This window comes from Pollachius pollachius (genome assembly GCF_949987615.1).
Source record: "Pollachius pollachius genome assembly, chromosome: 1".
NCBI classification, from domain to species: domain Eukaryota; kingdom Metazoa; phylum Chordata; class Actinopteri; order Gadiformes; family Gadidae; genus Pollachius; species Pollachius pollachius.
Window position 1 is genome coordinate 38,973,948 of NC_136934.1, and position 17,014 is coordinate 38,990,961.

The 17,014-nt window shown below is 48.6% G+C and overlaps 1 protein-coding gene across 3 annotated transcripts in view; it reads right to left on the bottom strand.

Moving 5' to 3' along the window:
• Positions 1-17,014, bottom strand: part of vps13b (vacuolar protein sorting 13 homolog B) — a 328,377-nt gene that overhangs the window by 257,170 nt on the left and 54,193 nt on the right. For all 3 annotated transcript variants that reach the window (XM_079746793.1, XM_079746792.1, XM_079746794.1), the window contains exon 17: positions 4,475-4,659. In XM_079746793.1, coding sequence (XP_079602919.1) covers positions 4,475-4,659 — 185 coding nt within the window. The remainder of the gene's footprint in view (positions 1-4,474; positions 4,660-17,014) is intronic.

Consider the following 17,014-nt stretch of genomic DNA (forward strand, 5'->3'; position numbering starts at 1 on the left):
AAAACGGCTGTGTTTCTCTCTCTCTCCCAGCTAGAGGACCATCTGTAGGTTTAGGAGCACTTTGTGGGACATCACTTCATGGCGAGTTATAAATTCCACTTTTAAAATTAAAAGACTCTGGCAATACTGTTTAGGTCAGTGGGGATAGGGGGTTGGGGGGGAGGTGGAATGAATCAAAATCCAATAAAGCTATCGTCAAAGGGAGAAGATGAACATGGGATGAAATGTATGTGCGCTCCAGAGATAGACCGCCCCGCATTCAGACGGAAGCAAGCACAAACGCACGCACACATGCAAACGCACATACACACACACACACTTGGAAGCAGTGGACAATGCTTCAGGGACTCCTAAAGTCTCAATGACGTTTGATTGATGGGAAGAAAACCTCTGACAATTTAATGTTTTTCTGGAAAAAACTTCCACACACACACACACACACACACACACACACACACACACACACACACACACACACACACACACACACACACACACAGCACCATGTAGACGGAGCCAGAGTGGGGGAGGTCAGTGACGAGCTGGGGCCGAGGTTAGCAGTGGTCTGAGAACAGCGCTAGGCAGACATAACGGTCCCTGCAGTGAGGTCTCTGAGGTTGGAAGTGGTCTGAGAGCAGTGCTAGGCAGACATCACAGTCCCTGCAGTGAGCTCTCCAACACTCCCCCCCGACACACACACTCGAACACCAGACAGACAGACACGCCCACAAACGGTCCATTTTCTACATTTTCATGAGACAACCAGGCGCATTAAGTTTGACATGCTGTTGTCTGTCCAACGCCATCCAATAAAACACAACACTGTTGGAAGCTCTTCTGAAGGACGGAGGGAGGGAGGGAGGGCAGAACCTGGATTTATACCATACCACAGGAGGAGTCTCTGGAGCGCTCCCGTCAGGCCCTGCTAACTGCAGCCGCGCGCTGCCCGCCGTCAGACGGTTGCGTGACAAGCCGAGCTGCGGCGCTAACGGCAGCGGGGCTGAATGCGTCTGACTCGGCAGGGGGAAAATAAGATTTTACGGTTTGTTTTCAGATTTCACTCAATCGGTCCCTGTCAAGCCCTGCCAAAACACGGCTGCCTTTCTTCATGTGTGTCTGTCGTGTGTGTGTGTGTGTGTGTGTGTGTGTGTGTGTGCATGCGCCCTGGTGTCTGTGATGTAGCTGCCACTGAATCGTTCTACAGCAAGAGAGCGAGAGAGCGTGCACAAGAGAGGGAAAGCTTGCACGAGAGAGAGAGAGAGAGAGAGAGAGAGAGAGAGAGCGCCCCTCAGCCCATAGCGACCATCAGTTCCAGTCAGCTGCAATGACTTTAACTCCAAACACTGCTTTTATCCAAATCCACCCGTCCAAGGAAAGCAGAGAGAAAGAAAGAGAGGGAAAACAGAAAAAAAAAACACAAGATTAGTTCCAATATGTTTTTTAAACAGCCTGTCAATACCTTGAGATTAAAAAGGGTTTTATAAAAGGGATTTTGTTTTTCCCCCCCCTTTCTTTCCTTGCTTCCATTATTTGCGTTCTTCCTCTCCTCCACGTTGAACTGCTTGGAAGGTTCCTCTGGAGAGGGAATGGCAGGGGCAGTCACGAGTGTCTCCCCCGCGAAGGACACTGACCATCTGTGCTATCAGCTAGCCCTCGATATGAAACACCTTTTAGTATTGAAACGGCCACCCGCCCCCTTCTCAACATCAAATGGGGAGGGAGAGCCGAGGGAGGGATGACGAGAGAGCACTGAGGGAACGCACATGTTCAAAGCCAGCCACCTCTTGCATGTGCGCCATGTTGACTGCTCAGCTCCACTGTTCTTTGGCGTGTGTGTGCTGCATGTGTGCACGCTTTTTTGTCAGTGTGTTTTCCTAAAAAAAAAGAGTTTAATCCATAGAATGGACCGGTTGTTATGTATTGCGGTCATTGTCGCACTACTCCCCAGCACAACAAGGTACTGCCCTCTCATTGGCTCCAGATCTCAGCGCTCCAAGCCACACTTATAGCCAGGAACGGTGGCAGTGAGTGGGCCAATAAGTCACACCGGAGGGGGTAGTAGAGCGACCACCTCCGAATCGGCCAACACGTTTCACTGTGCCTGCGGGCCGGCAAACTGTTGCCAGTTAAACTTATTACCCCAATGTAGCCCCGACATTTAATATCCATTGACTTTGAAGACATCTAAATAAGAAGCAGGGACTTTAGTGGGCTTTACGGCAGAGGGGGGGAAAGTACAGAGCGAGAACGAGAGGGGAAGGGAAGGGTAAGAGTAAGGGAGGGGAGAGCCAGGGGCGATCGGGAATGGCCAGGAGCGATTGCGAGGGCCGAGAGCCAGCAGGAACAAGTGAGCCAGGGCCCTCATGACGTGCCGGCGTGGACACAACCACATGAACCAGAACTATGCGAAGTGGTTGTAGTGGGTGTGCAGGGTGCAGACCTCCATTCCCATCAAGACCTTTTTACTCCATACCCCTTCTGCTCCATAAGTACACGATCGTGTTCAAGATTGATACAGGAAGGCTAACATCTTTCGAGAGGCTTATAAGCAATGCCATAATTCCAAAACATAACACAGCCCAAGCCGCATTTTTGGTTGTATCATAGGAAGTATCTGTGCCTTTTTTCCCTTCTCTTCGTCTTTTTTCCTCTCTGGCACTTCCACGACACATCACCTCTTCCCCATCCCTCTCTACATGACTGGCGAAAACCCCCAGCATCACTCCACCCTGCTGTCTGGCTCCAGCCCGCCAGTGCGGGCAGCTCTTCGTGCCAGAAGAGTTTCTCTCCATTGCTGCTGTTCACAGGGCCTTCCAAGAGCAGAGAGAGAGGGGGGGGGGGGGGAGAGCGGGGGAGCGAGTGGAGAGGAATATTTGACTTTGCTCCACGGGAGACCACTTTCATAGATTTGGCGGCCGCAGAGAAGCCAAAAAAAGGTAGCCGTGTTGGCTTGGCCGGGGGCTGGGGCGGGAGGGGAAGTTAAATGTTGACTGCCTCCCCAACAACATGATCCTAATGAGTTGGAAAATCCCTGGGCCTTCTGGAGGACAGGCCAGATGCTCCCGTCATGAGAAACGCTACCGTTTTATTGAACACAGCCTCCCCCCTTCAAGTCTTTAACAAGGGGCAAATTTTATTATTTGACCGTTCAGCCATCAGTGGCGACGTGAAGCGTACAAAAAGCTAGAGAGTTAATTTCCCTCGGCTGGAAGCCCCCAACCCCCTGCTGAGGGCCATGTTTGTGCGAGTGTATGTCGTCGCGTGGGTGCATGTGAAAGTGTATCACAAACACCCGACCATGTTTGAAATGTTTGCAATTAGCCTGTGCCCCAAAGCGGGGATATGTAGGTCATTTTGCTGCCAATGCTTCCCCGTTGCTCTTGTACAGTAGTGCTGCCGGGTTGTCCTAAAGGAAAAAGTTGGCACGCAACGCGCAGAGCCACGAGAAACAACTGTAAACCTTCTCATAATGGAGGCCAATCTCTTTATGGTCCAACCAGGTCCGTATATCAACACTGACAAGTTATTGGTACCAAGGAACAAGCTTGACTTTATGTAGACCTAAACAAAAAATCAAACATAGTAAATGTAATTTATGCAAAGAAATAGAGGTCGCCATAAAACAACCATGTTGATGACTGCAATAACATCTACAAGTATATAGTAAGAGGGAACAGATGAAATGTGTGATTGAGTTTGCTACTTGATGCAAAGCATACATGGCTCAAAAGCACGCACTAGACTGTTAAATGGCACATGCTTCTTCCGTTTGGAATAATGTTGTTAAAGGTTTCAGCTGCATGTGAAGTAAGATACTATGAATAGTTGAGTACCTATGGAGAAGTTGGGAAAAAATGTTAGTTATTATGAACACAGACACACAAACCCACAGATATCCTCCCCCCAGACAACGGCACTCTTCCAAAGATGGCTGGCGGATGGTGTGCTCCAATCTGTGCTAGGCCTCAGCCCAGCCAGCGTCCTTGTCTCATTCTCTTCAGTGATTGAACAGTGTGCTGCTCTATGACTACACTTGGAGCCAGTAGTCCAATTTTATAGCAGAACTTCTGTGTGAGGATGGAACAGGGCCTGTGCAGCGAACCAACAACTGTACAGTGGGGGTTATGCACTGTTGAGTTACGGAGAAAGAGAAACTCTTTGCTGAGAATGGATTACGCCATCAGGAGGGGATTTAAATACACTGGGTTGATTTGAAACATTTGAAAAAAATACGTATAAGAACATTGCTTTCCGGACAGGATGTTGTGTTTCCAATTACACACAGATCCCTGACACGATTGGTCCGAAGATACACTAAGTGAAATAAAATGAAACGCCCTGACGTTCTTCTGATTATTATTATTCTAAAGTCTGATTTGTGCCACTATTCACTGACTGAACTACCCAACCCATCCCCCCCCCCCCCCGACCCCATGACAACATAGACATGGGGACACACTGTAGGGGGACCTACCTGGTGCTCTGAAGACCTGCTGGAGCAGACCCTCGCTGAGCGCCTGCGGGATCCCGTTGCCCAGGCTGTGGGTCCAGCTCTGGCACAGCGCCTGCAGCAGCAGCGCCTGGGCCATGGTGGCCTGCACCGCGAAGTGGGGGAGCTCAAAGATACACTCCGTGGTGGGCACCGGAGACCTCTTGGTCCTGGCCGGGAGAAGGGGGGAGGGGAAGGGAAAACAAGGGAAGGGATGCAGGGTTTGGATTAACAGATGAGCACACTCATGCACAGGCCGAGGGAACCTAGATACATAGGCAGAGATAGGGTTGTGTAATGCAAAATAAACGACCGCAAGGAAAGTTGCAATGGCATTATCAAAAAGATAAAAGCGCTTACACATGGGTAGAAAGAGAAGGGGAGGAAACGGACACTGGCGGATAACTGAACTGTTTGGATCTTCCAAGGATCCGTCCATAACACAGCATAACACAGAGGTCGGGTCAGATAAGTGCACGTTGGATCATTTAAATGAAAGGCGTGGGGCGCTGGAGGGACAAGCCTTCCTTGGTTACTTGGCAGGTAGGCGCCCTATGGCCTCCTCCGCTCACGTATCGCCTGCGTCTGGGCTGTGATGATGATTTATGTGAAGAGGTGCAGAGCCCAGGAACCCGACACTGGGAGGAATCCACACACATTTACCCTTCCATCCGTCTGCGGGCCTGTGTGTGGGAGAGCAAGTGTTCCTCACAACTGAGAGGAGAGAGTTTCGGTGAGTGCGTGTGTCAGGGGGTGTCTCGAGGTACTGACCGGCGAAGGGTGTGTGTGTGTGTGTGTGTGTGTGTGTGTGTGTGTGTGTGTGTGTGTGTGTGTGTGTGTGTGTGTGTGTGTGTGTGTGTGTGTGTGTGTGTGTGTGTGTTTGAGACAGGCTGATGGGCTCAGCAGCATTTTGGGGGAAGGGGAGAGATGAGGTAACAGTAAAGGGTCCTCCAGGCCTCTGTCCATCAGAACCTCAACGGACCGCACGCTCATTTATCACCTGACGTGCATGGGTGCACACACGTTGGAGAACTTTTTCATTTTTTTTCAATCAATTGTTCGCCCCTTTTTCTCGTATCCTTTTCACAGACTCCCTCTCTCCTCTTACTCAAGGACCAATCACACACACACACACACACACACAGCTCATCAAAACCCTGAATGAGGCCTTAGGAGCCCCTTGGTCTCCAGACTGTGAAGTCATGGCTCCTGTGCTTGACACTGACAGCTGGCCCTGGCAGTTCAGAGCACCCTGTCCATGACATCACCCAGGAGGAGGGAATCCCTCAACTGTGACACACACACACACTCACACAACAAAAGAAGGGAGAGGAATCCAACACGCAAGGCCATGTGTGAGCCACAGAAACACACACTTGCCAGGGCTGATGTGTCCAGGAACTTCAAGCTTTTCTTTATCCATCATCTTCTGTTCCCTTCATGCCCCTTGCCGCCACTGCCCCCCCCTCCCTTCTCCCATCCACTGTGTCCCCAACAACCTCTCTTCTGTGGAAAAACACCTAGGGAGCCTGGTCCAAACACTGCAAAACAAGCCCTTTTGGTTCCTATCCTGCGGTTTCCCCTCTCTGCGTTTCCTCCGTCCAGGTTTCTGAGGGCTGGCAGTGCCACGTGCATAGATACACATCTCCATTCTCTCCCTTTCTCTCTGTGAATGCGTGTGGACATTGGCTTGTGTGAGGGGCCGCTCTTGACTGCATATCGTAATGGAAGCGCGGGCAGTACCTTGTCCTGTGCATAGCAGAACCGTGACTAATTCTCGCGGTGGCTACGGCGCTTCAGGAACGCGGGTCGCAGCCCATTTCATCGCACATGCACCGCAGCAGGCTCTGGTGCCCAGTTCGGAGATTGGGCTACGTTTTGGTGGGTCTGCACCCTGCCACCCCATCCACCATTCTGCGGCTCTGCAATCGTTTAAGTCCCCAGCTTCACACCGCACCCACCTTCGCTCCCCAAGTCCCTCATTCTCTCTCTCTCTCTCCGAGGCCCTCTCTCTCTCCTTCTCTTTATCTTTCCCTTTCTTCTACTACTGGGTGGCGTCGACATGAGCTGCCTGCTCCACACAGGCCAAGTATGCTTAACTGCCTGATGGCTTGGGGGGGGATTTCTATAAGCAGAGAGGGGAGAGGAGGGAAAAGGGTAAAATGTAGAGGTAGGTTGGAACATGAGGGGGACAAAGAGAGAAAAAGCATAATAGGATATTGCAACCCCATCAGGTTCAATGGGTTTACCTTGACAGTGTAATGTATACATTTTAAATTCCCTGGCAGCATGAGATGCATGAGGTACCACTGCCAACAACTGCATCCCATCCCCCTCCATTTAACAATATAATTACAGCTGCATGCTACCCACACAACCTGCATGCCCATGTGTGTGCAAAAGTGTCTGTGTGTGTGTACGCATGCGTAAGTGTGTTTCTGTGTGTGTGTGTGTGTGTGTGTGTGTGTGTGTATGTGTGTGTGTGTGTGTGTGCGAATGTGTGTGTGTGTGTGTGCGCGCGTGCAAGTGTGTGTGTGTGTGTGCAGGCACAAATGTATGAGTGTGTGTGTATGTATGTGCGTGCGTGCGTGCGTGCAAATGTGTGTGCGCTTGCGCGCAAGTGTGTGTGTGCGTGCAGTTGCCCGACGTGCACAAGCCACTGCATGTAGTCAAGCAACCAGCCACTTCTCAACAAAAGGGGGCCGGGAACAACAATGTATCCATGTGCGAAGCAAATGTGCTGGGAACGGCCACTTCAATGGCAACACTGGCAGAGGATGAAAGTTTGTTGGCTTATTCCGCTGTTTACGGCTTTTCAGGAGGGCCGTGCATTCGGTCGTCTAAAACTTTTAATTATGCACCTGTTTTTATTATATTACTCCCCAATTCATCGCAAACAACAACTGGTACTGGGAGCTAAATGAGAAGCAGGACCGCTCGTTAGGGTGCTCTGAGTAAGGCGGGGGGGGGGGGGCGGTGCTGGGGGAGGCGAGGACATCCAGACACTTGTGTGGGGTTTTATTAAACGGCTGGCACGACTCAGTTTTTTCCCACAGCGCGGGGATGGTAAGCAGCTTTCTGGCAAGCGCCGCTACCAGTCTCCCCCCCACAGGCATGACGAAAAGAGGCAGGGAATGAGCCTTGAGAAGACGTGTTTAATGCATTAGTTAAACGCTGCTCTGGTATAAATGATGACACGACTCTGGATTGTATTTTATGCCACGTTGTAGCGTAAAAGGGTTTTGCATGTTAGGGGTGAAAAAATATACTGAAACCATACATTATGAAGGGCAGAGTGCAGCGTTCCGCAATAACAGAGGAACAAATAACTGAAAACACAGGCACGGCTCCTTAATCTTCCACATGGAGAATCCATGTTACAAATGAAGTCGGTACCGCTGGGAGCCGGACCAATTAAAACATAATGCTGCCCTCGGTGAACGGGAACTACGGTAAGCAGGCCCGGTCCAGCTTGTCAGCTCCAGAAGCTGCTCTCCTAGGCCTGCGATAGGCTGAATCTATCCAGAGGCGGGGTCTGACCTCACAGGGGTCCTTGGAGTCAATCAGTTTTTCATTAAAACACGAGGGCCGCAGGGAGTCCTGCTCGCAGAACCTCTAAATTAGTTTGAGAGCAATGAAAAATTAGGTGTTTCAATTTCAAGGAGCAACAATGTTTTCCTCTGGTGAATTTCAACAACATTAGGCCTCATTTCCCAAGCTGTCCCTTGCTGCCGCTGTGACTGAGTGATGGAGGGTTAAGACCCACGCCAGCAATAGCCAGTTGGCTGACCGGCTTGCTACTACAGTCAATTAGAGAAGACAGATTAACCGGCGGTTGCCCCGACTTTACTACCGGTAGCTGGGCCCCGGAGACCGGCATACATTGTGAGACTCTATTCGGGGCTGAAAAAACAGCATGTTACACAAAAAGGTACACATATGCCCAAAATATACACAGAATACATTTTGATTGTTTTACTGCCGCAAAGTACACGGAGCACGAACTTAATGGGGCTTTGTGTTTTAGCTCGCCTCAGAAATGCCCTGTTGTCCTTTTTGGATGTGAAAACGCTAAAACATTACCCCACTTTGGGCTTCAGTGATGAGCCTTACCGATAAACTGGCAGATGGTAAACATATAAGCCAGTTCCTCGAATAGACCTTGTTCAGGATCGGACTACAAGGTGATCTACGTTTCGCTGCTCTCATCAGTGTACATGTCTTCACTGTACTTTTTGCATGCGGATGCACACAACTTATTTCTGTGTATAAACAACAGTAGCGGTGCAGTGGGAGTACAGTAGTAAAACAGTAGCATGTAAAAAGAGGTCTGAACAAGCATCTAAATAAAGAGGTTGACTCTGTTGTGAGGAGATTGATCAAGAGCAGGAACTTTGTTTAAACCACTGGGAAAATCCAAACTAGAGCCTTTTAGATGAGACCCATTTGGACCGCTGGTTCTCAGGCTAATCAGCTGGTCTGATGTGCCTGTGGTCAAGTCTATATTTAGACAAATACAGCTGGGGCTCGCACTGCGATCACTGCTTTACAGGGGCAATGGACACATACCGTAACACACCAAAATCCATGTCACGCACACACTCAAATTGGTCCGTACCTCAAAAGACACACACACACACACACACACAGAAGCCAACTGCATTGGGTTTAGAACACTGTCCATGCACGAGCACACGCACATGCAAGCAGAAGATTGCTGGGCCAGACCACAGTTGGAAGCAGTAATCATGCCTGGGCAGCTCTGGCGGGCGTGCCAGCCACCAACCTAGTCTAACAACCTATAATTTAAGAATAATTAGCCACAGTGTGCATGTGTTGTATGTGCGCTCGCACACGTGTGTGTGTCTGTGTGTCTGCCTGTGTATCTGAGAAAATAAAGGAAAAATATCACAATAAAGAGGAATGGTTTAAATAACAGAATGCAATGCATTAAAACGTCAGAAATACAGTAAATAAAAGATAGTTTTGGAGACTAACAAAGGTGCAGGGATTAAGAGGCCTTGCTGGGTAATATAGCGCCTGCTGCCACACCCCGACATCGGTATCTGGAAAAATTCCAGTTCAACTTCAGAAATGGCAAAGCTGGCCGGTCACAGTACTTGCAAGGACTAAAATACATGTGGCCTAATTAAAACAGGAGTGCGGTCGGCGTGTGTGTCTGTACACACACACAGCATGTATGTGTACGTGTGTCTTTGTCGGCCTGGTTGTGCGCGCATATATATTTATATATATCTGTGTGAGTGTGTGTTCCCTCTGAAGCATATGCACCCAGCGCAGGAACTAAATAGAAAAGCTGGCGTGAGGTCAACTTTTATGCCGGGACTCTGGGGCCTCCAGAACACGTGTGGCCCCAGGAACAGCGGCTTATTCTTTTAAAATCAGCACCTTGCCACGACCGGAGGAATATCACCGGGAGCAGCTGGCTTTAATGGTTCACAGTGTCCCAAAATGCAAAGCTTGAAACCTGGGGCCATTTTGGAGAGACTTTTCATTCTTGGTATTACTCATATCCTGTACAGTACCGACGCTGAATTCACTCACTATTTCCAAATAATGCCGGGACCGGCAGGGTCGGCCCCGGTGGATGATGGGTGATGTGCAGCAACAAGGTGTTGCACCCGTCAATAAACGAGAGAGGGAGAGGGAGACGGAGAGAGAGAGGGAGAGGGAGGGAGACGAAGAGAGGAAGGGAGGTAGAGAGCTAGAGAAAGAGTGAGAGAACGCGCTGGAGAAAGAGAGGAAGAGAAAGAGCTGGAGAAAAAAAAAGTTAGGAAAAAGAGGGGGAGAGAAGAAGCTTGTGAAAGAGAAAGAGGGAGAGAACAAGCTAGAGAAAAGTAAAACAGAGGGAGAGAACAGCTAGGGAAAGTGAAAGAAGGAGAGACACAGCTAGGGAAAGAGAGATAGAGAGACAAGGAGCCCACAAATACTGACACAGGTGGATTTGGTCCATAATGGCAGTTGAACAAAAAGTTCCAAAAGCACAATAAAACTTGTTTCTAACTGAACAAACATAATGGAAGTGTTAAAGCAGATAATATGTAGGTAAAAGAAAAAAAAGAGAAAAAAAGAATAGCAAAAAAAAAGTAGGCTACGACGGCTACCACAAAATTGGTACTTTCTCTTGTGTTTATTCTACTTATCTGCACTTATTTACAAAGTCGGCAACAACTCGTCCATTATTTTGTGACATATTTGTCCAATAGATGGAATAGATAGCCACCGTCTTGGGACCAGAGATAGCTTATCTGGAAAAGGTTCTACAAATCCTTCACTGTCACACTCTTCTCCTTAATTAACCAATACAAACATTCTCAAAATGTACTCCAAAACACCCCGCCTCAGCCTTATCCTTTTGTAGGACATCTCGAGAGGGGCAAAAAAAATCCCTAGAAGTAGAGGGAAGGGCATAAATTGACAGCCTCCACCCCCTGCCCACTCTCCCCCTCTCTGGTGCAGATTGATTTGAGGGATTGTAGAATTCCCCATCTCCCAAAGCTAAGGTCAGTGACCCCCCCCTCCAAATAACCACACTGAGTTATAGGCTGCTCCGTGCTGGCCTCTTTTATCTCGCTACAAAAGACCCTCTACAGTGTCTCCCAAAGCCTCGCCGTAAAAAAACTGAAAAGTCCAAAAGCTGCTTTTAAAATGCCTTGAAGAAACACACGCAGTAAATCAGCGTGGCCGGCTCTCCACGCCAAACAATAACACCTCGCTGGCCGTCTTGGGAGGGACGCCGTTAACATGTCACTTCACCTTTAGATACAAATTAAGATCGATCAGCCGGAATCACTGCATGTTTTGGTCGGTTTGAAATTAAGACTTGCATCTGAAGCAACCACCTCACGCCGAAAAACGGATCGCACCTTCGGATTTCATACATCTCCGCTTTCCGCTTTGCACTTTCCTAGCAAGCCACTTGTTCCGTCTAGTTTCATTGGAACAAGATACTGGCTCGAGGAATACTATAATTAATGCCACAGAGGAGCCAATGATAGAGAAATCCTGGCCGTGGTGTCAGCAGAATTGCCTTCACAATCCTAGAAACCAGGATGACGAAACGGGTTTCCTATACAGGGTCATTTTATAAAGAAGACATCTTGTGGAGTTTTAGTTGAATTATTTCCACAAAAGGGGTGAGCGGAACAGTATTCATATGCTGAGTTGGTCAAAAGTCTCAATGGCTCTGTGCCCTTGCTGACGATGTCAGACAGGGTTGTGAGTTTAGGTAGAAGGCAGAGTTGTAGAATTTGTATAGAGAACTCTGACTTTCGCAGTGCACTTGGGGTCAAAGGTGGCCCATTTGTGCATTTCTCAATCATCGGTCCTGAACAGCTCGCACTCTTCAAAGAAGTAAATTCTCCATATAAAAACACACGGATACTCACACACACACAAACACACACACACACACACACACACACACAACCTGTTCTCAGGAGAAGCATTCATTACACAGGGATTACTAAAATAAATGTTTTAATCAAGTTGCGCAGACAGCTGGAAACCGCTAGGCGAGAAAATGGCAATGATGTGGTCCATCAGGCGTTAAAGGAAAACACATCAAGGGTGTGTGTGTGTGTGTGTGTGTGTGTGTGTGTGTGTGTGTGTGTGTGTGTGTGTGTGTGTCTTTGTGTGTGTCTTTGTGTGTGTGTGTGTGTGTGTGTGTGTGTGTGTGTGTGTGTGTGTCTTCCTGCTGCGGTCCAGTGTGTCCAGCTGTGTGAAGGACCTGCGGTTCCATATATGGCCACACATACATAAGCAACCTCTGCCCAGGGACCGCCGATCCAATATTTCATCAGCTCTGCCGCATACCTTCACTGCAGTGTTTTCTCAGCCCTGACTGACACACAGTCGATACATGTCCAAGTACAGGTCATTGGAACAGAATGTGGTTATTTTTAAAAGAGATGTATTAACCCAATGGAACTTGTGAAACGCAAGGAAACCAAAAGAATGCCTGAGCACGGTGGTTCTGCACAGCGTCGCCAGGGGAGCTCAGCCCCCATATCTTGTCAGAGCTGGTGAGGAATGAGAGAGGTGAAAGGGACAGTTGATGATAATCCACCCAGAGCTGATAATCCTCCTGTCCTTCCCCATTTCCCACTGTTTTCCCTCCCTCCTACTGGGAGTCCTCGGTCGACCGGTCTGGGCTTTAATAGAGTCTTTCAGCGGGGAGGGAAAACATCTCCAGCTGCTCCTGCGTCCGCTATCAGGGCTCCAGCGGAGCCTTAAATGTGAGTTACCGAAAAATTACAACCATGTCATCTCCATACAGTACTATATACATCGTTTCTGTCCACATTGGAACAATGAGGAACACGCATAAACTCCAGCTTTGTTTGTTTTTTCCACCAAAATGTTATTAACCAGGGAGTCATGTCAGTTTGACGACTGGGAAGGAGAAGTAAACAGACCCCAAGAACCTTGAGTTGGATCTAGGGGGTGCACCCCTTCAAAAGGAACCTCTGGAGAAACAATATTTGAGGCTAATGCTACATTATAAGAACGTCCATCATATTATGGTTTCTCATTATTTTTTTCAGGGGTTGCAGCCCTGCCCTCCCAACCTTATGGGTGACAGACCCAAACCTCAAGCCTACCCAGCACATGAATATCAAAAGGTACCCGAGCCCCCCACGGCACCGAGCCCTCCATCAACAAGGGCACAAGCTGCTCACTGGCTGACGCCATTTCCTCCTCATGAGGTTCCTCAATAAGTCCATTGATCTCCGACGGCCATAAAACCAAATAAAACTGTCTGACACCAGATGTAGCAGCTCAGAAAAATAAAACCAATGCACGCCGGGAGTCGGCCAAAACACTTTATAGACTGTGCCACACGGAATATGATGTTGTACCTCGCAGCTCACAATCCCTGGTGCTCCTGTGCTTCGATGTGCAAAGTGGAACAACATTACATCATATGTCCTTCCAGGCTTTTAATACACACCTGTAACTACAGCCTGTATGGTCTACTTGTTGCAGCAATGCGTTCCCTCCGCGTCCCTCGAGTTTGATGATATGCCATCGTGTTCCTGAGAGGTCCCCAGCCCCCCAGCCCCCCTTGACGCCCCTGTCCCTCCTATTCATCAAGTCAAAGGGCAGGGTCGTGTTCTCGTGTCGTGTTTGACTAAATGAACACGCCGTGGCTCTCCTGGCCCCCAGACCGCGAGTCAATGTAGAGCATGACCGCAGGAACCACATGTTGATTTAGGGTCATTGAATTATCCCTCACCATAATAGCTCTCTCAGTCATTTTAATCCCGCCAGAACAAGGGCTCTTCTGAGCCGCTGATGAGTAATACACGTGATTACCTCATTATGGAATCAACAGCTATGATAGCTCAGTTGACGGGCACCGCGTTCGGGGTGGTGGTTGGCTGGGACTCCGCTTGCCTGACTCTCGTCATGGGTCACACTGCAGTGCACTTGAGGCATTATACGTCGTCATTGTGCAGCCACGATGACTGGGTTTAAAAAATGAAAAGGCAAATAAGCCCTTGATACAGCATCGCCAGAGAAGATAGAGGACACAAGATACAAGAAAGTCAAGACTAACTTAATGCATAAACCGATGGTGAACAGGGTTTAAAAACCTTCCCTCTGTCCCTCCTTACGAATAACTTTCTTTTGCTGGACATAGGAAGAGTTTGCCCTGATGTTTCTTGCCGTGCTGGGAGACATAGACCAGAAGCAACAAGCAATGGCTAACTATGAATGGGGGTAATGAGGCATTACAATCATGCCAGAAGCCTCATGCCTTAGATGTATCAAGCGACCTCCATAAATCACAACGTGAGCCAATCTGGAGTCTAGACTGCTGGTCCAGACGTAGTAATGGACTTCTCCACCTCGCATAAAAATAGATGTCAGACAGTGCTTAGAACCTATTGATAATGTAAAAGCATGAGACTTAGACTCGGACACCAAGGGAAAACCAACATTCCTTTCACTCCAGAAACGTTGCCGGACTGGTAAGCCGGTTGAGGCTATATAACGTGCACCTGTAGTGCTGCGTGCAACGCAAAATGAGCCCCTCAGAAATAGCTGAGCCAGAGACAGGGGCTGCTAAAAACGCCACATAAAAGCGAGCACGGGGCTGAATTATGGCCTGCAAAGCGACAAACCACACCGGGCTGCCTTTGGTTTCCCGGGTTGATGGTGAGCCCCCGCCTCGGCCCGCCCCCATGTGCTGCTGCTGCTGTCAGGTGGCCTTGCATGAAGTACATTAGCGAGGAAGTGTGTGTGTGTGTGTGTGTGTGTGTGTGTGTGTGTGTGTGTGTGTGTGTGTGTGTGTGTGTGTGTGTGTGTGTGTGTGTGTGTGTGTGTGTGTGTGGCTTTCAGGGGCGTAAGTGGGGGGTCATTGCAGGTGGCAAAATCCACATCCACCTCCCCCCCTTGCGTTCCTTCTGCCACTTCCCTTGCGTCACCCCCTCGCTCATGCAGGCACCCATTTTCCCTGGGCTAACAGGTTTAACAACTGTGACTCCCTGTCGGAGAGCCTGTGAAGCTGGCGGTCCCATACGGGGCCTTTCATTAGGGATAAGTAGAGTCTGATATTCCTCAGCTGCAGCTCTAATTTACTGGGAGTGAAAGTTCACTTAACAGGACTTGCGCTTTCTCTGCTAACCGACCCCTGTTTCAGGTTAGCAAATGGTCGTAGCCTAGTGCATGGAAAAGGGTGCAAATTGCAATGCTTAGTGAATTTAGTCCCACCTATTACCGTACACTTAGTAACATACAGAAAGTGTGACTCCATACTGCAATGCGTTTGCCCGAAAGTTAAATATTAAATATTTTGATATATAAATATATATATATACACACACAAAATAAATCCCAACTTTTTTCGAAGATGCTATTCTTTCATTTGAAACGGCTACAGGAAAATAAGCATTTTAAATGTTCCTAGCTGCCAGTGGCATACCAGAGGCCATCCATCCAACCACAATGACTATATGGAAGTAGTTTACTGTTTAACAAAGACTAACAGTTCCTTGTAGTTACACATTAGCTGTGGCCTTGTCTGAATACAATAGCAATGGGTTAGCCAGTAGGATATCAACTTTGTGTTGTCATGACTACCGGTACCAAATGACACTTTTTTGTTATTTAAGGTAACTGATTAATTATTTTGAAACCAAGATAATCCTGTTAATCGAATTAAGAGCAAATAAATTGGCATTAATTCATTTTGAAGTTAGTTAGGGATAATTTAATAAAAAACCCAAAAATATGGGTTAGGTTTCAGATAAACAACCGTAATAAGTAAGAACTTGGAAAGCTGTCATAATCCACACAATAACACACATTTTAATTATATTGGAAAGGCAATGTTGCAGCACGATTCCAATTTTTTGGAGAAACAAGTTTGGGAATTACAGAGCTGGGGAATAAGTTTGCCTAGAAAACAATTACCGTTTCTTATACATTCAATTCACTTGCGAGCAGGGAACAGGAAGAAATTTCCCCCTAATTGGATCCATCCAAGGCCTTGCAGACATCACCAAACACGCAATGCGGAGCCAAGGCTGGCAGAGAGAGGATGTCGAAACAGTGTATTTTCTCCTCAGAGAGCCCCTTGTTGCCCACAGTGAGAGACAGGGGCCCATGTGGCAGGGGCTGGGAGGAATATGAGCCGTGCGCTGTGGGCCAACTCATCAGGAGAGGTGCTGGGTCTTCACGGACGCCACAGGCTCCTCTAATTCCCCCCTATGACCACCTGGCAGCCTAGTTGGCCGGCTGCACTGAATACACGCAGGCGTGTGCTCTGGTGTTCCTCCGTTCCGCGCGTTTATTCGCCCGTGCACGCTGAAGAAATATGTGTGCAGACATGGCGGTGTGTGCCTGCGACTGATTGTTTTATGGAGAACAAGGGAGCGTGGTAGACATGAAGAGGGAAAACAGAGATGGAGAGAGAGAGAGAGGCCGAGAGGGGCTTGGACGGGGGCCTGTGTGCATGCACTATACTGTGTGCGTATGACATCAGCCCCTTCGCTGCTTCCAGCATCCCTTCTCTGCTGTCAGTCACTGCTCACTTCTAATACGAGGCACCGGGGCAGATACGTCCACGGCTAGCTTTGGTAATGGAAAAGCTGATCTGGGAATCTGCATAACAAAGCTACTGTCGACTAAAAAGGCAACTGGAGAGGCCCACGGCTTCTTTCTTCAGACCACAATGCCACTAAGCGTTTGTCGCTCTCGCTTTTTTTCTCCTTTTCTTTCTCTCTCTCTCTCTCCATTTGTTTCTGTTTCCCCCTGTCTTTTGGCTCCACTACATTGCCCCGCGTTTGTTTTCGACTGGCCGTGGCATGATGAATATGCTCTTTGGAAAAGGGAACATGACATACTGGAGCAGAAGATGAGGAGGGGGGCGAAATTATTGAAATGACATCAGTGCCGAGGAGGAGTCCCAAAATAAACATCAATAAAGTCAAATTAAACGCTACCACCTGGTGGAGTGTGTGTCTCTATTCCGCGACTAAGTGTCACTCCTGTGGT